This window comes from Onychostoma macrolepis, chromosome 07 (genome assembly GCF_012432095.1).
Source record: "Onychostoma macrolepis isolate SWU-2019 chromosome 07, ASM1243209v1, whole genome shotgun sequence".
Classification (NCBI taxonomy): Eukaryota; Metazoa; Chordata; class Actinopteri; order Cypriniformes; family Cyprinidae; genus Onychostoma; species Onychostoma macrolepis.
Window position 1 is genome coordinate 4364779 of NC_081161.1, and position 26302 is coordinate 4391080.

Consider the following 26302-nt stretch of genomic DNA (forward strand, 5'->3'; position numbering starts at 1 on the left):
AATAATTGCACAAAAAAGTAAAAAATAAATAAAAAATAAGCTGTCATTTATATGTATTCATAAAGTCAAAAGGTAATCTAATAATGTGGTCTAAGTTTAAATGTTAGAAAAATAAATACATTTTAAGACATATTGCCATACCAAAAGTGGACGTTTCTGTAGAATGACCCAGAAAATATTTATGAATTATTATTACTAAGTCACGTGTCACTGGGTTACTTGCTAATAGGCCTAATTAAAATACGTAGGCCTAATACTAGCGACGTAAAAATAGATACAAGCTCGTTTTGAATGAATTAAATGTTAAAAACAGCTCGCCACATGTATTTTGTAAATCAGCAGGTATTAAAAAGGGACTTTAGTGTGTAATGCCGCTCATTTAGAGGAGTTACGGTAAAACACCACCGCCGCTGTCTCTCAGAGTTAAAGAGGCCAAACATAGTGACAGCGGCGCTCAAATCTACTCTAACATTGCGAGGTAAGAGGATTTAACAAGCTGTTATACACTCAAATAGTGCTTCATGAACATAACTGCATGCGATATCTACATCTCGTCTCATATCAGTGTTTACGGACTTCGTAGTTTTTGTATGTTGTCTGTCAATCAGGCTAATATCGTGAAGCTCCTCGCTGTTGCATATTAAAAGGATGCTAATTATTAGCATGAGTCTTATGACAGCTTATTTGTGTGTTTGTTGTTGGATCGAGTGGAAATATCAGCAGTTTTGGCTCTTATCTGCGTGAGCTATCATTAGCTAACCAGCTATCTGCTCACTGACAATGAAATAATTGATGTTGCACATGCTAATAGTGGTAGTTACTGATGTGAAGTTAGTGCAAATGGACTTTTGTACATTGCTTTTATGTCAGCCAAAGACCTGAAATCGTGTTCTGGCTTCAGTAAATCATTCTCTAAACAAGTTACTGGGAGACTGAGAGACACTGAGCCTCATTTCATAGTCCAGAGTCTAATACACAGCATCACACTGAACTCTCACTGTCTGTGGAAAATGGCATTGGGTCACAAGACTGGCTGGAAATGTACAGATATTGCCTCAGGTTAACTTTCATTCAGTCTGTTATGCTTGGCACTGAGATATCAGACAGCGAGGAACTCGAAGCTGGTTCCTGGTGATTTTGCTGTCAGATATGTTTTGTTTTTAAGGTGTATTTCTAAATCACAGAAACATAAATAAACCGCTGTGGAGGAATTACATTTCTTATGAAGTGACCCTGGCCAAGTTTAACTGTTTAGAAATGTTTAGAGAAAAAAATATTATATATATATAATATGACATGAGTTATGTGACCCTGGACCACAAAACCAGTCATAAGGGTAATTTTTTGGAAATTGAGATTTATACATAATCTGAAAGCTGAATAAATAAGCTTTCCATTGATGTATGGTTTGTTAGGATAGGACCATATTTGGCCGAGATACAACTATTTGAAAATCACTTTTAAAGTTGTTTAAATTTAGTCCTTAACCATGCATATTGCTAATCAAAAATGAAGTTTTGATATATTTACTGTATCCTAATGATTTTTGGCGATAATCTTGACCCATACAATCTATTGTTGGCTAATGAATATACAAGTAAATAAATAAATATATCAGTACAGCACTATAATGAGTAAAAAAAAAAATAACTAAATGGTTTCCAAATAATATTTTAGGCATATTTACAATATAAATTTTTCCCATCTTTATGCAAGAAACTATAAGATCCCTTTCAAATTTTAGGAGTGGGGTCCCCTTCACAATAACAATCATATTTATGGGTCTTTCGCACCTAAAAGATTGAAAACCTTGGTTTAAATCATGATAATGGCGTGTATCGGTCCCTCAGTGGTTTGTTGTGAACCTGCGTTCCCCCTCGGGTCGGTTGGGCCGCAGGGTTTAGTTGTTCTTCCTGCTCAGGCACTTCTTAATCGTGTCTTCTTGCCTTCTGTTTGACGTGTTACACAATTCTGGTAAAAAACCCAGTTTGCCTGCTGCACAGCTTGGCCTCATTGCTTGCTCATATCCCAGGAGAACGGAGTTAAACTTGTTAACATGAGGAGTCCTGCTGGGATGAAGCACGCTGGGCCCCCAGGGGCCCTCATTTTACCTCTAGGTTTGAGCGATCTTTGAAGTCCTTGGGTTGTAAACTGCAGCTTTCTGTTGACAACACTCATAATTTGTATAACGCTGGCACATTTAGCTGTTTGTATCGGTCCGCTCATCTGTTATCTGTTACAACATGTGATAAATTCTTCTTTTGCCGTTTTTGAGTAAATCTGTTATCTTGTTTTCCCCCAATTTTGAACTTTTAATAGTTAAAATGTAAGCTAAAATCAGAGCTAAATTGTTTTTACTTGTCTGAAATATCAGTTATGCAAGATAACATTATTTATGATATTGCAAGGTTCACCCAATAATGAAAGCTGTCGTCAATTACTAACCCAAAGCCATGAGACTTTTCTCTTCAAAGCACAAATGAAAATCTTAATAAAACCTGAGCGATTTCTGTAATTCCATTTAACTAAAATTTTGATGGTTCGTGAAGACATTCTAAACATAATCCATATGAATCAAGTGGTCTTCTGAAGAGACATGATCACTTTTATTCACATTTATATACATACTGTATATAGAGCACATCAAATATTTAAACTTTCCCTTAAGGGGTACAGTCATTTTATTTAGACACACCGTTATTACGGCTATTATAGACCTGACAGAGCTGCCAGTGTATCATGACCTCTGAGCAGACATGACTTGGATATGAATGGATTGATTGAAATGTTAGGAAACTGGTGTGAAGAAAGAGATTTGGCTTTACTTCTGACTCCAGTGACGGCTGTTTAACATCATGGCCTGACCTCACCTGATGCACCACAGCCAGTCCAAAAAATGTCCAAATCTCCAGACTCGTATGCGACCCTGGACCACAAAACCAGTTATATGTGTACATTTTTTTTAAATTGAGATTTATACATCATCTCTTAAAGCTGAATAAATAGCTTTCCATTGATGTATGGTTTGTTAGGATCTGACAGTATTTGACAGAGATACAACTATTTGAAAATCTGGAATCTGAGGGTGCAAAAAAAATCAAAATATTGAGAAAATCACCTTTAAAGTTGTCCAAATGAAGTTCTTAGCAATGCAAATTGCTAATAAAAAATGAAGTTTTGATATATTTACGGTAGGAAATTTACAAAATATCTTCATGGAACATGATCTTTGCTTAATATCCTAATGATTTTTGGCATAAAAGAAAAATTGATAATTTTGACCCATACAATGTATTGTTGGCTATTGCTACAAATATACCTGTGCTACTTAAGACTGCTTTTGTGCTCCAGGGTCACATGAGTTTCTTTTGACTGTTGTGTTGAATCCAAGGCAAATACCGTACAGTTCGTTATCTGTGACAGTTTTGAAGAGGATCATGTTTATCTCATTGCATAAAACCGATCTGGCGTTCCTCTGTAAGATCCAGCAGATATCAAGGCTGTGATGTAAACTGTAGATTTGTCAACATGCAGCTTCTGTATAAACCAGTGATACAGTTTTGCCTCCTTGATCTCTGCTGCTGGCAGCGGCTTCGGATGGTGTCGTCTCGCCCATCACGTACCAGCCTCTTAATTGTGGGAAGTCCCCAGGCCTTTGGTGTTGAATAGAGGTGGAGAAAGAGCCAGGGCTCTCATTTGCGAAAGCTAGGATAAGAGATTCTGATATTTCTGAGATTTACTGGATTTTTGGGGAATATTTTCTTGCTGTTCAGCACAGGATCAAAGGTGTAGTTATAATTTGCTTTTTATTTAATAGTGAACTAAAATATACTTTAATGCCATTTCTATTGAAACTTGTATGTCATGCATTTAAATATATTTGTAATTACACATTTGTTAGGCTGAAGTTGCAATTTAGTACATTTAAAATATATTTAAAAATACCTTCCTGTATTTAATTTCTGTAGTTAGCTACATCTGTACTTATCCAACCCCTGTACTTTAACCCACACTTAAACCTGACCATAGCACCAAACCTGAACCGTATCCCACCTCAATAGCAGCAGAAGTGTTTTGCAATTCAACATGAACACAATAGGGACATTTTACCTAACAATTAATTTTTTTTGGCTCAAGTACATAGTAGTTAAGACACTCAATTTAAAGTTCAAACTATTTATACATTTAAATATTTTAATTACACACTTGTAATGATGTAGTTGTAATTTAGTAAATTTAAAATGTTTGCCTAAATTTTAAATGTAATATTGAATGAAACACTAGAGTTAAAATTATGTTAGTCAACACATCAAAATAAGTGTACTTCTTTAAAGCATGATAAAAGATTATTAAAACATAATGATTTGAAATGTACTTTTAATTTGACATTCTAACAAAGTGTACTTTTTAAAAGTGTACTTAAGTGTGTCTTTCTTTAAGTAGGCCTACACTTAAGTGGTCTTTTATTTCATGAATGTACATTTAAGATTTAAAGTACTCTACAAGTTCACATTTAATACAATGTGCAAAAAAGTGTTTTATTATTGAATTCAGCAAGTTACTTAAGATTTTCCCTCTTCCTCTCAACTAAAGGTTCGAGAGTGTGCATTGAGGAAGCGTGTTTTTAGTTATGACGAACCCTTATGCACACACCATTGAGCCTCTGGACCCCCAGAAGCCTGACCACAAGTTCTTCAACCTTAAAAAGCTCAAAGACCCCAGATATGGTAAGACTGTGTTTTGTAATCATGCTTGTTGAATTGTTGATTAAAAGCAACTGTGCTTCTGGCAGGGATATTGTATGGGAAATGACTAAGGCTGGGCGATATGGCCAAAAAATTATCACGATCATTTTTTTCACATCAGTTGATATCGATAATTATCACGATAAATGTCATATTTTTATTTCTTTCAGGTTTAAAGGCAGATTTTTTTCTCTAGTGTGAAACTAGTAAAAACCATGCGGTTAATTGTGGTTTTCAACTGTTCCTTATGGTCAGAACATGACAAATACTTTGTTTTTGAATTCTTTACACTGTTCCAGTCATTTTTCCTTAACAGAATAAATATCTTAATAGAAAAAAGTATAGTTCTGCATGTTCTAACAAGTAATATTGCTTCAAATCAAGAAACAGGTTTGTGTTGCCTGAAAATATTAATAATACAACTTTTTTTGTCTCTTATAAATACACATTTGATAGTAACTTGAGTTAGGATGCAGATTTAGATTTTTGTTCATTATCAAAATCAGTAATATCTGTAAAAATTGTGGCAACTTCATTTTTATATGGTGAAATTCAATTATTCTGACTGTTTGAGGTGATTTTTTTATTGATTTTTTTAACCATTGGTCTTCCATAGTAGCATACGTTTAGATCATGATAATCACAGTTAAAACCACAAATATAGCACCTCAATACCATGGTAAAAATGTAATATGGCTTCTAGGTATTTGTATGAAAAACAGTAGTCTAAATACATTTAGTATAAACGCACAAACGCTATAGCTTAATCACAACTTACTCTTCCTTCAATACATTTAATACATGTCTACATTAATAATATACATTTAGTTGACCCTGGAACCACAAAACCAGTCATAAGGGTAAATTTTTTTGAGAAATTGAGATTCATGCATAATCTGAAAGCTGAATAAATAAGCTTTCTATCAAAGTGTGGTTTGTTAGGATCAGACGATATTTGGCTGAGATACAACTATTTGAAAATCTGGAATCTGAGGGTGCAAAAAAATCTAAATATTGAGAAAATCACCTTTAAAGTTGTCCAAATGAAGTTCTTAGCAATGCATATTACTAATCAAAAATTAAGTTTTGATATTTATGTTAGGAAATTTACAAAATATCTTCATGGAACATGATCTTTACTTAATATCCTGATGATTTTTGGCATAAAAGATAAATTGATAATTTTGACCCATATTTTTGGCTATTGCTACAAATATACCCCAGCTACTTAAGACTGGTTTTGTGGTCCAGGGTCACACATAATAAAATTCGACACACATACCCACATTTCTGACACAATACCATGGTGCAGTTAATGCTACTACAGTGAGTGAATCTATGGTAAATGCCATTATATCGAACATTTATCAAACTCTTCATATCGTTTATCAAGGAAATTTATTGCAGGATAATTACTGTTATCGATTTATTGCCCAGCCCTAGAAATGACTTCCTCTCTGTACTTTTCTTTGAAGACCAGCTTCCCTTCTCCATCCGTGTGCTGCTGGAGTCTGCGGTGAGGAACTGTGATGAGTTCCTGGTGAAGAAGGAGGATGTGGAGAAGATCCTCAACTGGAAGGTGACGCAGAGTCAGACCGTGGAGGTGCCTTTCAGACCGGCCCGCGTCATCTTGCAAGACTTCACGTAGGTTTTGACTGGATCTCCATACCTTGCATCTTTTTATCTGTCTGTTACATATTTGTCTCTTTGTTCGTTCTCTGTAAACAGGGGTGTTCCTGCAGTGGTCGACTTTGCAGCCATGCGTGATGCAGTGAAAAAATTACAGGGCGACCCGGAGAAGATTAATCCAGTCTGTCCGGCTGACCTTGTCATAGATCATTCCATTCAGGTTGACTTCAACAGGAAGTAGGTCTTTGCCAGTTGACAGTGATTTAAAATAGTTTCACAATGCTGTTTTTCTGTCGTTTAGAACAGACTCTGTTTTCATGTGCTGAGTTCTCATGCTGAAATATTTTAAAAAGGTTCAAGTTGTATTACAGGCCCCCCCCCACGAGTATTTAACTTCTACAATTAAGAATTTATTTAATCTCATTAGTCTAAATCAAGAGCACACAGAGTGTGTATGCTTAAGTGCTTAATCACATAGTACACTTTAGCATACTTTAAAAAGACTATTTCACTTTTTGGGTAATTTAAAAGAATATGTGCAATCTGACTGTAATGAGTTTAGTTTCAGATACTAAAATGCACTTATTATTGCACTTAATCGCAATTAAATGAAAATATATTATAGTTATATTAAATGCAGTTAGATGAATATTAAGTGCTTTTTGACTCACTTAAGTAGCACTGAAGAACATTTTTATATAATTTCATAATTATTTCGTTTGTCTTTGAAATGCTGTATGGTTAAAGTGTGCTGCTGAATTTACCCAGGTGAAAAACAAGTGCACTTCCATAATGTATTTAAAGTGCTCTATTTTCACGCACTAATTTTGTACTTAATATACTAAAAATGATTCTTTAGTACTTCTTAAGGTCAACTTAAGATCATCTAAGTGTACTCAACTGTGCTATTTTGAGACACCATGAATATGAACTAAAATGCACAGTTAACATACTATCTTTGTATTTAAAAAATGTATTTAGTTAGCACTTGTAGTACACTTGAACCCATCTTTCATACAAGTGGTAGCTAAATACATTTTTTAAATACAAAGATAGTATGTTAAAAGTGCATTTTAGTTCATATTCATGGTGTCTCAAAATAGCACAGTTGAGTACACTTAGATGATCTTTAGTTTATCTTAAGAAGTACTGAAGGATCATTTTTAGTATATTAAGTACAAAATTAGTGCGTGAAAATAGAGCACTTTAAGTACATTTTGGAAGTGTACTTGTCTTTCACCTGGGTACTGACATGCATTATGGTAAACTAAATATACTTTAATGTCATTTCTATTGAAGCTTGTATGTCATGTATTTAAAGTTGCAATATTTTGTACATTTAAAATATATTAACTTTAAATGTAATATTGAATAACGCTAAGTTCTTTACATGTGCTTTAGTATGTTAGTCAACACATCCAAATAAGTGTACTTCTTTAAAGCACGACTTAAGATTATTATATATATTATATAACATAATGATTTAAAATGTACTTTAAAGTTAAACTTTTTAATTTGACATCATTAATATTATATTATCTGCAGGCATAGGTTTTATACTACAAGTGCACATTCAGTTCAGTTAAGCACACTTCTTTTTCATTAGTGTAAATGTAAAAAATCTTGTGCAATATAAATTGTTTGTTTGCTGGTTTTTATTGTATTTGTTATACTTGTATTTTTTTAATTGTTTGGGCCATGAAAATAGCCTAAGATGCTGACATAGCATTAAATAAAATATACTACTACTATTTTCATAAATGTAGCTGTTTAAATGTTTTATTTTTTTTGTTTCAATTTCTTACGAACTTCCAAAATGTTACTGTCACAACTAAAAATGGAAACTAAAACTAAAATGTCACTTGGAGTGCTTGTCTTAAAATTTGCTCTCTGGTGACAAGTGTATAATGATTTTAACTGTTCAGTACAAAAGTTAATTACCTTTTCCGTTCTTAAAGGTCTGACAGCCTTCAGAAAAACCAAGACCTTGAATTTGAAAGGAACAGAGAGCGATTTGAGTTTTTGAAGGTAATTTTCCCCTGTATTTGACATATTTGATATGACGATGAAGATTGCTTGAGAACTAATTGTATCGGTCCACAGTGGGGTTCTAAAGCATTCCGGAACATGCGGATCATTCCTCCGGGATCAGGAATAGTCCATCAAGTCAATCTGGAGTACCTGGCCAGGGTCGTGTTTGAGCGGGAGGGTTACTACTATCCAGACAGTCTGGTGGGAACGGACTCCCACACTACCATGATTGATGGGCTGGGAGTGCTGGGCTGGGGTGAGTGAAGCTCATCGAGAAGTTTCATTACTTTAAATAATATTTTTAGTTACCTTTACATTTGTTTTTGGCTTGAATGGGCTTTAAGTCATAATGAATTGAGATTATGTAATAATTATGACATTAGGTATTATGACATAGGCTACATAAAATGTCGATTATGAGATACCAAGTTATAATAGATGACATAAGTCATAATTATATCATAATATTGACTTTTCATCTCATAGTTGACTTAGTATCTCATAATTTTGCCATTTTATGTATAAGCCATAATAGTTCAGGTGTAATTATGACAATTACAACTTTTTAATCTCATAATAATGACTGAGTATCTCATAATCTTGACATTTTATGTCATAATGCATGTCATACTCACGACAATTTAGACTTTTTTTTTAATCTAGTATCTCATAATTTTGACATGTTATGTATAAGTCATTATTCATAAGTCATAACTATGACATTTTCAGGTTTTATGAGATAAAATTATGAATTTTGATATTTTATTCATAATGCATGTCATTCTTATGACAATCTTGACTTTTTATCTCATAATTATGACTTAGTATCTCATAATTTCGATATGTTATGTATAAGTCATCACATGTCACATTTCAGCTTTCGTTTCATAATTATGACTTATCTCATCATTTCTACTTATGCCATAGGTAGGACTAAGTATCTCATAATTTTGACATTTCATGGATAGGTCATAATGTCACTTATGATTATTTCAAATTTTAATCTTGTAATTTTGATTTAGTAGCTCATAATTTTGACATTTTTTATTACGTCATGATGCCATAATGTCATATTTAATTTTGGCTTCTGTCATAACTTTGATATTGTATCTCATAATATTGACATTTTGCGTACAATCATAATACATAAGTTGTAATTATGGCAATTTCAACTTATGCCAGAATGTTGACTTGTTTCATAAATTAATGACTTTGTATGTCATAATATCAATATTATTTTTGGTTACACTTTATTTTAAGGTGTCCTTGTTACAGTGTAATTATACATTTAAGTACTGAGTAATATTAATTAACTACATATACTTACTATATGGTTAGCGTTAGAATTAGGGGGTAACACTTTATTTTAAGGTGACATAATACAGAGTAATTACCTAATTAAGTACTTAGTAGCAGACGTTGTACTTGTGTGAAATAAAATGTACTTACCATGTAACTAAGTTATGGAACAGCCTGTAATTACAGTTTGTAAATATGTAGATGTAATAGGCAGCTACTGTTACATATAGTCTGTTACACAGCTACTTGTGCACTTAAGTACAATCTTGATACACTTTATTTTAAGTAGCTTATGTTTGTGTAATATCCTGTAATTGTAATGTAATTAGAAAGGTATTACATGTATTTAAGCTGTGTACTGGTGGGTTAAATCAAACTAAGGTGCAGCTGGATAAAGTGTACAGTATAGATACACATGAAGTACACTTAAGTACAGTCTTGATACATTTTATATTAAGTAGCTTATGTCTGTGTACTTACATTTATAATTACGTTGTATAAAGTCTGCAACACATTTGTAACAATCTTTTGGTTACATAAGCAGCTGTGTAACAGACTCGTGAAAACGTAGGTTTAGGGTTAGTTGCATGTAATTATACATAATTAATTGTTATTGTAATAGTAAGTACAAGGACACCTTAAAATAAGGTGTTACCTTATTTTTGTATATATATATATGGATGTTAAATTGTGTATCTGTGTTGGGCTTGTAAATAAAGAGAAAGACATTAGAAATTCAGAGATAAACGGCAAATGTGGAGCTGAGATTTAAGCACAGATGTTTCGGAGCAGGTGTTGGAGGTATCGAGGCGGAGGCGGTCATGTTGGGTCAGCCGATCAGCATGGTGCTGCCAGAGGTCATCGGCTACAAACTACAGGGGACGCCCGACAAATATATCACCTCCACTGACATAGTGCTTACTGTCACCAAGGTATGCAAGTCGTGCCATATCTGAATTTTATGGTGACTTTGGTTTGCTTTTAAGAAATGTTGCTTTGTTTTACTGTATGCTTTCTCTGCTCAGCATTTGCGGCAAGTTGGCGTGGTTGGAAAATTTGTGGAGTTTTTCGGTCCTGGTGTTGCTCAGCTGTCTATCGCTGACCGCGCCACCATCGCCAACATGTGCCCTGAGTATGGAGCCACCGCTGCCTTCTTCCCTGTAGACCAGATCAGCATTCAGTACCTGAAACAGACGGGTAGGTAAACCTGTCCCTGATCATTTTAAAAAGCTTCTAACCCTTGTTAAAAAGGAGTACACCTCAGCGTACTTGTAAAAAGAATACTTATTATTGAAATAATATACCTTAAAAGAATATACGTAAACGCAAACTGAATGTAACGTTTCACACATTTGTTTGCATGTTAATTGCAATTAAATTAATATGTATTATAGTTTAAGTTTATATTAAATGCGGTTTGTTGAACTTTAGTGCTTTTTTTTTTTATCCACTTGTGTACGTATTTATTTTAATTTCATAATTACTAGTGCTGTCAAACAATTAATCGCATCCAAAATAAAAATTTTGTTTACATAATATATGTATGTGTACTTTCTATATTTATTATATGTGTATATATAAATACACACACATACAGTATATATTTTGAAAATATTTACATATATATACATTTATATATTTATATTATTATATTTTATATTATATATGTAAGGAATAATTGACGACGGGCGTTGGATTATTAGAAAAATAATGCACACCCGAGGTGGTGATGCGGTCACGACGCGAAGCAGAGTGCATTATATTTCTAATAATTCAACGGACCGAAGTCAATTATTCCGCTTATACTGCGGTTGCCACACCTCAAGACATCGATCAGATGATATACTTCAAGGCATTCGTCCAGTATTTCTACTTAAATCGCTATTGTGAGTAAGATTATTTCATCCAATTGATAATTCCAAAACGTCATTTTAAACCTAGTAACGGAGGCTTGAGCCGTTAATAACAGACTAATGCAGTTAATACAGTTAATAACTAAGTTATGAGAGAAAGAGAGAGAGTTACCTCTGTGCGTCTCTCAATAGTGTTCGGCAGCAATGTCTCTAGTTATAGTGAAACTTAGTTCCTTTTGTTCACGAACAGCGCCGTTGTTGTTACTTCGCTTGTGAGAAATCATGTAGTTTTTAAGTTGTTTACTGATAAAATCATCAGAGTAGCGCTAACAACATAGCGCGATGTATGTTAGTGTGAGTGCAAACTGTAACTGTTATGTGTGTGCGGTCTGTGAGAGAGAGAGAGAGAGCGGGAGAGATAGAGTATGTGCTTTCCGTACATAATAAAGCGTAATTTTGTGGCAAAAACATGGACATGATCTGTCGTTTTTATCATATTGTTTACTATATTTATTTATTTGGCCAGTGTCGTCGTGGGTTTTGGTTATTTTGCTGTTGTAAGACCTTTGAAATAACAGAAATCATTTGGCGAAGTGATATGGTCATGTAATGCGGTCAAGAGCTGCCTGGAACTATGTTCGCTGTGCGTTTCCCTGAAAATAATTGCACACCTCAGAACGTTCGGCAGCCAATCAGATTCAAGCATTCAACAGCCCTGTAGTATAAATAAATATATTTAATACAAAACATAACATTTTTCTTAAATATGTACATGCATGTGTTTGTTTATCTATACATAATAAATATACACACATATTATGTAAACAAAAACTTTTATTTTGAATGCGATTAATCACTTGACAACACTAAGTTGTCTTTGAAGTATAGTTAGAGTACTGCTGAATGTACTGACAAGCATTCATGGTAAACTAAAATATACTTTAATGTAATTTCTATAGAAACATGCATGTAATATATTTGTAATTACACATTTGTAATGATGAAGTTGAAATGAATATATTAATTTTAAATGTAACATCAAATCAAATTCTACAGTTATAAGTACTTTACATGTTCTTTGGTATGTTAGTCAACACATCAAAATAAGTGTACTTTAAAGCATGACTAAAGATTATTAAAGCAATTATTTAAAATGTATTTTAGGGTAAAACTTAATATGACATTTCAAAGTGCACATTTTAAGTGTACTTAAGTGTGTTCAGAAACAGTCGTGCAAGTGTCTTTATTTCATTATTAATATATTATCTGGCAAGTATTGTTTTTTAAAAATACTTTAAATTTAAGTACACTGCAGATGCACATTCAATACAATTAAGCACACTTCTGTTTCATTAGAGGAACTACATTCTGCTGTGGTCAGGAAGGTGGAATTGCTTTTCTTTCTACAACAGAGTTGGCATGTTTTATTCATGTGTTTTTAAGGGAGGGACCCTGAGAAGCTGAGTTACATAGAAAAGTATCTGAAAGCGGTGGATATGTTCAGAGACTACAGCAACACCGCTCAAGATCCACAGTTCACCCAGGTACCAAATCTCAACCCACACATTCCCACACATCTGCTGTTCACAGATATACAGCGGTGGACAAAATTATTATAACACTCTAGTATTTTCAGCAGCTACAAAAATGGTTTTAAGTCAGTTATTTCTATCTTTTGCTGTAGCGTGTCAGTAGGAAATATCAGTGTACATTTCCAAACATTAATTTTGCCATTAATTGTAATAATCCAGTGAGATTTTTGTGCTCCACACAGAGATCTGATCTGATCATCATCAGTCTGTCTGGAGTGACATGAAGAAACAGAACAAACTAAATCCAGAAGAACGTCTCCGAGGAGCTTGAAGAAACTGTTTAAAGGCTACAGTACTGTTTAAAAGTTTTAGGCACTTGTGTAAAAATGCTATAAAATGAGGATGCAGTCAAAAATGTCATAAATAGATTTTCTTAACCAAATGAAATCAACATTTGGTGTGAGCATCCTTTGCGTTTAAAGCAGCTCTTGCCCTCGGTGCGCTTGAGAAGAGTTTCTCAGGAGGTTTGCAGGAAGGTTTCTTGAAGCATTTTGGAGACACGGTTCTTCTGGTTTTAGTCTGTCTCAGTTTGTTCTGTTTCTTCATGTCACTCCAGACAGACTGATGATGATCAGATCAGATCTCTGTGTGAAGCACTGGCTGCTGTCAGACAAAAATCTCACTGGATTATTACAGTTAATAGCAAAATGAATGTTTGGAAATGTAAACTGATATTTCCTACTGAAACACTACAGCAAAAGATAGAAATAACGGACTTAAAACCATTTTTTTAGCTCGTGAAAATACCAGTGTTGTAATATTTTTGGCCACCGCTGTATAGCTTCACTAGTCGCTGCTAGAGCTAATCTGTCTCTCGTTCTCTCTCTCAGGTTGTTGAGTTGGACCTCAGTACGGTCGTCCCCTGCTGCAGCGGTCCCAAGCGGCCACAGGACAAAGTGGCTGTATCAGAGATGAAGCAGGACTTTAAAACGTGTTTAGGGGCCAAGGTACATGTCCCAGAAACACCAGGGAAAACACACCACAGGACACACATTCCCTTTAAATCTAGAGATAATGCAGTATTCAAAAGGCATGTAGTTCAGCTCCATCGCCAAAGCTGAATATAAAGTATAGTGAAGTTATAATAATGTGTATGACACAATTAATGTTAGCATTTTGAAGAGTAAAAATGAACAGTGTGATCACTAAACTAGAAGATAAGCAACCCCATGAAATCACAGGATGAGCAGAGGTCTTGTTGCCAAATAGAAAATCATACTTTGCTAAAACATATATTTATGACATAAATCATAATTGTGAGATACAAGTTGAAATTCTGAGATATGAAGTAGAAATTATTAAATAAAAAGTTAAAAGAAAAGTCTATGACGGTCAAAATTATTCAATAAATAGTCATTCAAATGACATGACATAAAGACATACATAAAGTGACATAAATCAAAGTTGTGACAAAAAGTCATAATTGTTTGCATAAGTCGAACACAGTCACAATTATGATGAAAAGTAACAAAATTATGCAATAGATAGAAAAGTTTGAAGACAAACTTTAAGTTGGCTTAAAAAAGCCTAGCCAGAAAGTTTTTGTAAAACTTTCAAAAGCTTGAAGTTTGAAGGTTTTCAGTTTGAAGTAGTTTGAAATATGTAAAACAGTTTTAAAGATTAAAGTTTGAATGTTTTAAAGGCAATACAGTCTATCAGAAGAGCAGACACTAGGGTACCTGGGGTGGCTTCTAGGGTGGTTGCTAGGGTGTTTCTAGGTTACCTGGGGTAGTTGCTAGGGTGTTGCTATGTGGTTGCTAGGGTTCCCGGGTTGCTGCTAGGTGGTTGCTATGGTACTCTGTGGTTGCTACGGTGTTGCTATGCGGTTGCTATGCGGTTGCTAGGGTAATTGAGGTGGTTGCTATGGTGTTGCTATGTGGTTGCTATGGCACTCGGGGTGGTTGTTAGGGTGTTGCTAGGTGGTTGCTATGGCACTCGGGGTGCTTGCTAAGGTGTTGCTAGGGTAACTGGGGTGGTTGCTAGGGTGTTTATAGGGTACTCTGGGTGGTTGCTATGTGGTTGCTATAGTACCCTAGCAACCACCCAGGGTACCCTAGAAACACCCTAGCAACCACCCTGGTTACCCTAGCAACCGCATAGCAACACCTTAGCAACCACCCGGGTACCCTAGCAACCACATAGCAACACCCTAGCAACTACCCCAGGTAACCTAGAAACACCCTAGCAACCACCCTAGAAGTCACCCCAGGTACCCCAGCGATCTGTTTGTTCTTCTGATAGACTGTATTGTACTATAAAACATTCAAACTTTAATCTTTAAAACTATTCTACGTATTTCAAACTACTTCAAACTGAAAACCTTCAAACTTCAAGCTTTTAAAACTTTTACAAACTTTCTGGCTAGGCTTTTTCAAGCCAACTTAAAAACTTTACTATCTAGTCATTATGAGAAATTTAAATTATTATTAATTTATATTAAATTAAATTATAAATTAAAAGTCCTTATGACAGTCAACATTTTTATGCAATAATTATTTACATAAAATCTGACATAAATTAAAAACTGACATAAAAAGATGATGAAATTATGACGAAGTCACAATTATGACATAAGTCGAAATTGTGACGGTCATTATAACAAAATTATGAAATAAAGTCAAGACACAAAAAGGCAAATTTGAAAAATGGAAAGTTATGACAGTCTCATGATGGTCAAAATTATTACAAAACGTCAAAATTGACATAAAGCTTGACATTATGACAAAACAATTGACATAACTTTAAAAAAAATATTAGTTATGTATCATAATCATGATTTGCCTTATGTCAGTACAGGAATGTTTGGAAGCCACATATTTCCCTTTGAAAAGCGTTAAGTGTGTATACATTTCATTTTGTTAACTCTTAGGAGCACACTAGACTGAAGATGGCCTCAAAGCTAGTATATACTAGATGAACTATGGACATAACAGTAATGTCATAAAATCCACAATAGTCAGATTTTGATTTCATACGTTATTTAAAGCAGTGCTTTAGCATTCATTACTGTCTGTCTGTGTGTGTGTGTTGTCTACAGCAAGGCTTTAAAGGATTCCAGGTGGCTCCTGAGCGTCATGATGTTCAAGTGCCGTTCCAGTTTAACGGAGCAGAGTATTCACTGTCTCACGGATCCGTGGTCATCGCAGCCATTACCAGCTGTACCAACACCAGTAACCCCTCGGTCATGCTGGGAGCAGGTCTGTCCACAGGGATCCCATCTACACCTACATGTCACTTGAAGCACGTTTCTTTTCACAAAAAGATGGTTATCAGAGGCTCTTTTCCATATTTCAGAAGTGTGTGGAAATGGGGCTCCAAAAACAGCATGGAAGTTGTGACTTTTAAATTCTTCCTAATTATTTAATTTTTATTTTTATTTGACCGGTATATTTCAGTATCTATTTCGAGTAATTACTTTAAAAATTAAATGAATTTTTTATATTTAAATTAAACATTTTAATTTAGTATCATTTCCATGAACTGTGCAACATGCAACATTATTATTTTGGCAGAAGCTGAATAGGAGAATAGAAAATCTTGGTTTTAGTTTTTAAATGTCTCTTGAATTTCAGTGGTTTCATGCAACAATGTAAAACACATTGTGGTCAACAAAAGCCATGTTTATTATTGCTTCAAGTGAATTTTGACTTGTTGTTAAAAATATAAACATAATGTAATAATATAATACAAACAGTCAATTTTAACAAATAAAAGTTGAACACTGACATACACAAAAAGTCACAATTATGACATAAAAAGTTGAATTTGTGACATGAAAAGTAAAAATTATGAGATTGCTACATTTTATGTAATAAATTGACAAAATGTCAAAATTGTTAGTCATTATTGCATAGTCAAAATTATGACATATTACATAATTATAACTTTTTGTCATGTTTTTTTTCTTTCAATTATGACTTAGTAAATCATAAAATTTAAACTTTTGTTTTGTAATGATTTTAATAATTATGTCATGATTTTGATTTTACCAAAGCATGATGATTAAAAAAAAAAAAAAAAAAAAATCTTGCCTCAAGTAAAGGCGTATTTAATGTAGTCTAGATTGTTTTCTTTTACCTTGCATGGTTTTTGAGGATGAGGGCATGTTGTGCAACCCATCTGTTTGCTTCGGTCTAATTTGGCAGCTCACAGATACATTTGTGCCAAAATACTGTGGAGGAGCAAAAGCTAAGGTGTTATCCATTTTTGGGTCGTGACCCACCAGTTGAGATCCACTGGTTTAGAGGCTCATTATAAATATGTTAACAACCTCCAAATGTATTTTTGTCACTTTACAGCTGTATATGTTTTTTTTTTCTACAGTAATGTAATGCTATTTCTTTATTTCTGTCAGGTCTCTTGGCTCAGAAGGCTGTAAAGGCTGGTCTCAGTGTCAAGCCATACATAAAGACCAGTCTGTCTCCAGGCAGTGGAGTGGTCACATACTACCTTAAAGAGAGCGGCGTCATGGACTTCCTCTCACAGTTAGGGTGAGGAACTCATCACTGCCAAAGTCTGTCTGTTATATTGCATAAATATTGCAATAAATATTGCATGAAAAACGCTGGATGGAAACACCAAGATGCATGTAAATTAAAAAAATTGAGTAGGATTAACTTTTTATCCAATAAGAAAAAATGCGCATAAACACATTTGCCGTATAAATTCCTCCATGTGCATTGAAAAAGTCATGTGACTTTACGTTATGAGACGAAATAACTTGCCTAGCAGGGGACTGATCTCGTTCACAGCATCTATATGTTGTTATGGTCGTTCTGAAATCAAAGTATTTCTGTATAATTGTCTTTCACGACTGCGTTCCCAAACTGCAGTATCCGCCTCCGAAAGCAATGACTGCATTTATTGCGTTACGGCTGCGCAAATAATTTATTATATATGAAAATGATTATATTCAGTGGCTTCTCCTAGTTTTCTTAGAGATATTTAGGGCCAGTTTATCAGGAAGTGACGATTTTGTTCTCTTTGACAAGTTGGACGGAAATGGTGCTTTATTCGCAAATGTTTTATGCGATATTCCAGTTTTGTGCGTAAGATAAATTCGCATCTTTGGATGGAAACATAGCTATGGAGCCTCGCACATGACATGCAAGTAAAAATAAATAAATCGTGGGCACAAAATAATAATTAGTTGTATTTCCTGTCCGCGTACGTTCTCATAAACAGTTGGGAATGAGTTATAGAGACATTCTGATAGGAGGTAATGATTAAATCGTGCCCACGATTTATTTATTTTTTCTTGCATGTCATGTGCGGGGCTCCTGAGGGGCCGTTCACACAGAACGCATCTTTGCAACTAAAAACGCAAGACGCAGTGCTAGGTTTTAATAAAAGCGCTAAATTTTATTTTATTAATTTTCAGTTCAGTTTTAGGTTTAACTAGTAATTTCAGTTCTTCAACTTGAACTTATTTTATTTCAGTTAAATTTTGTATCTTAAGTTTAATATTTTTGCTTTTGTCATTTTTGTTGTTTTTTTAATGTATATTTCTATTTAGCTATTTAGTTTTAATGCAGTTTAATAAAGTAGTTTTAATCATTTTAGTACTTAACTAAAATACTTCAGAACAGTTAGTTGCCAAGGCAACATTTCAGATTTTCGTTTAGGTTTTTTTCTTTGTAGTTTTTCATTGTATGTTTGTATTTTATTGCAGCTTTATTTCAAGTAGCAAAGCCAAAATGAAAGATTTTTAATAGTTTTAACAATAAAATTATATAATATTATTTGTAGTTTTGAGGTTGTTGGTTACGGCTGCATGACCTGCATTGGAAACAGTGGACCCCTTCCAGAGCCGGTTGTAGAGGCGATTACTCAGGTAAACAAGCTTTTACTCTTCATTTTATAACGTTTTTGGATAATGTTTTCAAATTTAGAGCAGTTTTAATGATTTCTTTCTGTCTCAGGGTGATTTGATTGCTGCGGGTGTCCTGTCTGGAAACAGAAACTTTGAGGGTCGCGTCCATCCCAACACCAGAGCCAATTACCTGGCCTCTCCTCCTCTGGTCATTGCCTATGCTATAGCAGGCACGGTGAGAGTAGATTTTGAAAAAGAGCCTTTGGGTGAGTAATATTTACCAGGAGTTTAATCTCACCAATGGTTGGTTCTCCCTCAAGAGGATGAAGAGCACCAATGTTTCTTGGTCTGTCTCCATCCAGCTGTGAACTCCCAGGGAAAAGAGGTTTTCCTGAGGGACATCTGGCCCACGCGGGAGGAAATCCAGGCGGTGGAGAGACAGTTTGTCATTCCTGCCATGTTTAAGGAGGTCTATGAGAAAGTTGAGGTACTGTTGACTTATAAACTCCTTTGACATGAATCAAAATCAGAACCATTAGTTCTTTGTTTTAAAAGTGTATGGTAAATTAAAGCATAGTGTGTGTCTATTTTCATGTTTAGACAGTGAATGAAAGCTGGAACTCCCTGAAAGCTCCTTCTGACAAGCTGTATACCTGGGATCCCAATTCTACTTACATAAAACCCCCTCCTTTCTTTGATGGACTGGTATTGTATACCATTTATTTATTTTTTTATTTTATTTTATTTTATTTTTTTGGTCTGAGAGTTCAGTATTTTACCTGTATTTTAGTATATGTTAAAAAAAGTACTCGTTTTTTTTAAATAATAGTATATATTTAAGTGTGAAATTAATGTAATGTTTTCAGTCACTTAATTACATATTAAATGGAAGTGTATTAGTAAATGCAAAAATAGCTCAAATTTAGAGTGCTTTTTGATCCACTTAAGTAGGACTTAAGTATATCTTTTATATGTAATTTCATTATTACTTCCGTTGTCTTTGAAATTGGTTAAAGTGCTGCTGAATGTACTGACAAACATTTATGATAAACTAAAATATACTTTACTGTCATTTCTATTGAAACTTGTATGCCATGTATTTAAATGTTACTACAAATTTTTAATGATGAAATTGCAATTTAGTACATTTGAAATATTAACTTTTAAATTATCAAGTACTTTGCATGTACTTTAGTATGTCAAAATAAGTGCAATTCTTTAAAGCTCGACAAAAGACTATTTGAACATGTTGAAACATATTGACTATTGAAACATAATGATTTAAAATGTACTTTAAAGTAAAACTTTAATTTGACATTATTACATTTTAAAAGTGTTCTTAAGTGTGTTAAGAAACAGTAATGAAAATGTCTCTCTTTAAGTCACTTAAGTGACCTTTTATTTCATTAACATTATATGAAGAGTTCATTTGCAAAAACTACGTTTTTAACAATTTTTTAAAAATCATGTTTTTTCATTGTGCATTCCAATTAATCTGTCAAACTTCAGTTAGGTTATTTTGATTTAAATAAAAATAGCTAAAAAAAAAAAATACAGCTAACCAACACAATAAAAACATAACATAATAAAAAAAAAAACAATTTTGAAAAAAAAAAAATCTGTTTTTGCAAATAAACTCTTCATATGTAAGTACAGTGTTTTAAAAATAAGCTTTTAAGATTTGAAGTACACTACAAGTGCACATTCAATACAGTTAAGTACACTTCTTTTTCACAAGGTTTGGCAAGAACTGTAAACATAGTTTCTTTGCTGTTGTTATATATTTAGACCCGGGAGCTGCAGACACCAGAGTCCATAACAGATGCGTATGTGCTGCTCAATTTGGGAGATTCAGTGACCACAGACCACATCTCGCCCGCTGGAAACATTGCTCGTAACAGTCCTGCTGCACGATACCTGACCAACCGCGGGTGAGACGTTCATTCTCTTCAGCGTATTCAACAATTCAAGCTGTTACACACCTATCTCTGTGAGATCTGGTGTGATATAAATAGCTGAATGCAAAAAAGTTCTAGATCATCTTAAAAATGAGATATGACTCACAGTGGGTAATGCAATATTGTTTCTACTCCTAGACTCACCCCGAGAGAGTTTAACTCGTATGGTTCTCGTCGAGGGAACGATGCAGTCATGGCTCGAGGCACATTTGCCAACATCCGCCTTCTTAACAAGTTTATAAACAAGCAAGCACCACGTACCATCTACCTTCCTACTGGAGAGACGGTATGAAACTCTAATATTATAACAATATGTAAAATAATATATGTAAATGTATTTATAAAATTATATTTATACTAATAGTTAATACTAGATTGAATTTATGTTTTTGTCATATGTGACCCTGGACCACAAAACCAGTCATAAGGGTAAATTTTTTTAGATTTATTACATCTACATATAAATTTATACATCTTCTGAAAGCTGAGTAAATAAAATTAAAATTAAATTCTGTCAATTTTACAAATTCAAACAATATTTGTGACCCTGGACCACAAAACCAGTCATAAGGGTAAAGTTTTTTTATTGAGATTTATACATCATCTGAAAGCTGAATGCATAAGCTTTCCATTGATGTATGGTTTGTTAGGATTGGACAATATTTGGTGCAAAAAATTCATAATATTGAGAAAATCACCTTTAAAGTTGTCCAAATGAAGTTCTTAGCAATGCATATTATTAATCAAAAATTAAGTTTTGATATATTTACGGTAGGAAATTTACAAAATATCTTCATGGAACATGATCTTTACTTAATATCCTAATGATTTTTGGCATAAAAGAAAAATACTTTTGACCCATACAATATATTGTTGGCTAAAATATACCTGTGCTACTTATGACTGGTATTGTGCTCCAGGATCACACATATGTATGCGTGTGTGTGTGTGTGTGTGTGTGTGTGTTTCTGTTTTTTTGGCAGATGGATGTGTTTGATGCTGCAGAGAAATACCAGCAGGCTGGTCATCCTCTCTTGATTCTGGCTGGCAAGGAGTATGGATCAGGAAGCTCTAGAGATTGGGCGGCTAAAGGGCCCTTCCTGCTGGTGAGACTTCACTACACGTCATCTAGTGTTTCATACAAAATCACATACTGAAACATTTATGCATAAATTAGTTGCTCAGGTTGAAAATATCCACATTCAGGTAGAGAAATATATTGTTGATGTCTTGGACAAGATGATCAATTTCTGTCTGTAAGCTACATGCATCTTCCAGTGATGTCCCTTGTGAAAAAGAAGTGCGCTTAAGTGTGTTAAATGTGCACGTAGTGTACTTCAGATCTTAATAGTATATTTTTAAGGTACTGTACTGCCGTATAGTAGATAATATAACTTTAATGAAATAAAAGGCAACTTAAGTGATTTAAAGAGAGATACTTTCGTAACACGCTTAAGTACACAAATTAAAAGTTTAAAGTAAAATCATGTTTTAATAATCTTTTGTTGTGCTTTGAATAAGTGTACTTATTTTGATGTGTTGACTAACACACTAAAGCACATGTAAAGTACTTGATTATAATTTTAACAGTAGTGTGTTATTTTATGTTACATTTAAAGTTAATATAACTTGCAAATGTATAATTACGAATATATTTAAATACATGACATACAAGCTTCAATAGAAATGACTTTAAAGTATAATTTAGTTTACCAAAAATGCTTGTCAGTACATTCAGCAGGAATTCAACCATATTTTATAGACAATAGAAGTAATTATGAAATTTCATATAAAGATGTACTTAAGTCCTACTTAAGTGTGTTAAAAAGCGCTTCATTGCACATTGCATTTTTCTCAGAAATTTTTGCATGTTGAAAAATAAATACGACCTCACGTTGTGTCAATCACGTTTACACACTGCCTCCGAAACGTTCGTCCGTCATAAAAAAATTCGGACCAGGTTCGATTTTCTGCGTTTTTGCATCCGTAGCAAGCATTTTGATTGGAAAGGATGACGAATATGAAAAAACCTTGAAAAAATGCATACAAAAAGTTTGGACTCAGTGTGCAAGGACTGTAAAATTCAGCTAATTGCATGTAATACAATTTTAAACTATAAAACATGTTCATTTAATTGCAATTAACATGCATTTGAGTGTCTGAAAACATTACATTAAGTTCACACTTGGGTATATTCTTTAAAAAAAATATTATTATCGTAAGAAGGACTCTTTTACTAAAGTGCACTTTACACTTTTGTGGTTGGCAAACAGCTGCGGTTTCTGGATATATAATAGAAGAGGCTGCTGATGTTGGTTTTTTCCCTCAGGGCGTCAAAGCTGTGCTGGCGGAGAGTTACGAGCGCATTCATCGCAGTAATCTGGTTGGGATGGGCGTCATCCCTCTGGAGTATCTGCCGGGTGACAGCGCTGAAAGCCTGGGGCTCAGCGGCTGCGAGCGATTCTCTGTGATCATTCCTCCACAGCTCACGCCCAGAATGACTGTCGACATCAAGGTAGAGCACATGATTTCTACCACCAACTGAGCCTTAAATCAGCTGCATTTTAAATCAGCAACATTTTACATCAAGTGGCCAGTCAATACCAGTGTACAACAGAAAACGAAAATTACCTTAAAATCAAAAACCTAATATGCATTCATATTACAGATCATATTCATATTGCATCAGGCCACCAAAATGCACTATTATTAACTTTATCATTTTGCAGCAACAAGGTTAAAGGATCTTTATCTATCACATACGTATTACATACATGTAGTAAATGTTTTTTTCTTAGTTCCTCGTCCCACGGTGCAACAAGAAACAAAACCAACAGTGAATTATGGACATACGCACATATTGAAAAAAAAAAAAATTAATATAGAATATATAACAGCAGATGTTATCATCTTAGCAATCATTGAATGTGGTATTGTATTTTATTGTAATATTTTTGTTTGTTTTACTATTCCCTGAGACCCAGGCCTGATAAAGAACCAATTTCTTAAATAATTATTTTTAAAATAAAATTTAAAAAATATATAAAAATAGTTTTAATAATTTAAATAAATCTGAAATAAAATCTAAGTTTTAGAAGAAAACTTCAGCTTAAAAACTTAAAATTAAAAACTTTGAAATATTGCATTGGCAGCTAACTGAAATAATAATAATAAAAAAATTAAATAAGCTGAAGTACTAAAATTACTAAATCTGAAATTGGAGGAAAAAAATAAAATAATAATAAATATATATATATATATATATATATATATATATATATATATATATATATATATATATATACACACACATGTATAAATAAATATACATGTATGTGTTTGTGTGTGTATATATATATATATATATATATACATACCCTAATGACAAAAGCACAAAATAAAATACTATATATAAATAATACTGAAATATGAGTCTTAAATATTTTCTTATACTTATTTATATTACATTTAAAGTTAATATAACTTGCCTGTGTATTTACAAATATATTTAAACACATGATGTACAAGTTTCAATAGAAATGGAAGCTTCGGTTGTTGTTTACGATACTATATAAATAATACTGAAATAACACTGCTGTCCGTATAATGAAATGTTGTATTTCTTTGATCGCTGCAGCTGGACACAGGGAAAAGCTTTCAGGCTAAGATGAGGTTTGACACAGACGTGGAGCTCACGTACTTCCATCACGGCGGCATCCTCAACTACATGATCCGCAAGATGTCAGAAAACTAAGACGAGGAACCACAGCGTCTTCAGGATGATCCACTCGAAACGCACATATTATCCACCCTCTGGATACTCGTTTTGTCCTCTCAGTGTTTGTGTTTCTCTTTTAAGAAGCGGCCGATCTGTTGTTTAGTTATAAATGTACTGTAATGTTTGCTGTAGATGATGACCATGAGTTTTGTGGTGGACGTTCGGTGGGATTGAAGGGGAAGTTTAACAGCTTTACATATCGTCAACAAGTTTAACTTTCTCCACTCTAATCCTACCTCAGCATCATCGTTATTCATCTTATTAATTACGCTAAACTTCGACTCGAGCTCTTTACAGGTTATCCGCTCATGAAAATGTGTGCTGCGTTTTTGTTAATTATAAGAGTATAAACGTTATGCACAGTGATTTTTATGTTTTGTTTTATTTTTTTAAGATGTACCATCGCTGATTTTTTTTTGTTTATTTTTTGCAATGGTTATGCATTAACTTCAGACTGAAATACTGAAGAAAATGTAGTTTAAACAAATATTGCATCAGATAAATCCCTTTAACAGCTGTCGAATATGAACTCTATCATGATACACATTTGAAAGTGCCTATATTTTCACATATTGTGTGTATAATCTCTTGAAGCCAGCCTGTGCGCGTCTCATTCCAGTTTTTATTTCTTATGCGTCTGTATTTGCATTACTGTGCAAAGTGACTGGAAAAAAAACAAAAACATCTGAAGTCGGTTTCACTCCTTGCCTGTGAAATGTAAAGAGGAGGTGTTTGGAATCAGGTGTGCGTTTGCTGATTCAAGCAAAACGTGAGATATTGCTGTACTCTATTTCAGATGCATTCGCTCTACTGAATTGTGTAAACTGTGTGTTAAATCACGGAGGGAGAGAAAACTGGTAAAACCTAAACTCCGATTCAGATTCATACTGAGAATATTTAATGTCAAAGAAAAAGACTTTATCTGTCCATCTTTTTAAAAATTGCATTAGTCATTATAGAGGTTTTTGTAAGTCATAATTAGGAAACCCACTTGAAGGGTTTTAGTTCATCATTCCAGTGCAAATGAGAGTCATGTGGAGCTGAACTGAAATGCATTTTTACTTTAATCATATCCTTTGTGAAATCCTCAAGTCAGCAGTCTTAGGAAACATTTCAAGGCTATTTAGCGATTTTATAACTTCAGCAGTTAGACTTGACTGACCTTCATTTTAAGAAAACACTCACATCTGTAGTTTTTGTGGAATCAAAAATAAAAGTTAATTTCATCTGTGTTTCTTTATGTGCGACATCTCTATGCCATGCTAATGTTTATGATATTTACATGAATGCAGTGAATTATTAATTCATAATTATTCATGATATTCATCAAGATCACATGGCATTTTACAACTGGACTTTTCCTGTTATTAAAAAAATATATATAATATTTTAAGAGACCTATTGACCTTTCGTTGTGGTTTGGGAATTACTCTTTTTTTTTTTTCCAATTACTTACACCCTTATGAAAATTAACCATAGTTTTACTCCAAATAAACGAAACAAAAAAACATGGTTACTATAATTAAACCATGTTAACCACAAATTAACCAATGTCTCGCTACACTAACCATAGTTTTACCATTTACAATGGTTTATTTTTGTAAG

The 26302-nt window shown here is 33.6% G+C and overlaps 1 protein-coding gene across 1 annotated transcript; it reads left to right on the plus strand.

Moving 5' to 3' along the window:
- The first annotated feature begins 328 nt into the window (after nt 1-328).
- On the plus strand, nt 329-25923 carry aco1 (aconitase 1, soluble). Its single transcript, XM_058782702.1, has 21 exons — nt 329-478; nt 4594-4727; nt 6221-6389; nt 6474-6611; nt 8333-8402; nt 8478-8661; nt 10497-10636; nt 10730-10901; nt 13001-13101; nt 13980-14096; nt 16187-16346; nt 17504-17639; nt 18898-18982; nt 19071-19227; nt 19324-19448; nt 19562-19666; nt 20750-20892; nt 21058-21205; nt 21903-22025; nt 23249-23434; nt 24557-25923. Exons 2-21 carry the CDS (start codon nt 4631-4633, stop codon nt 24671-24673), a joined length of 2673 nt encoding a protein of 890 aa, XP_058638685.1. The 5' UTR covers nt 329-478; nt 4594-4630; the 3' UTR covers nt 24674-25923.
- The last annotated feature ends 379 nt before the right edge of the window (nt 25924-26302 follow it).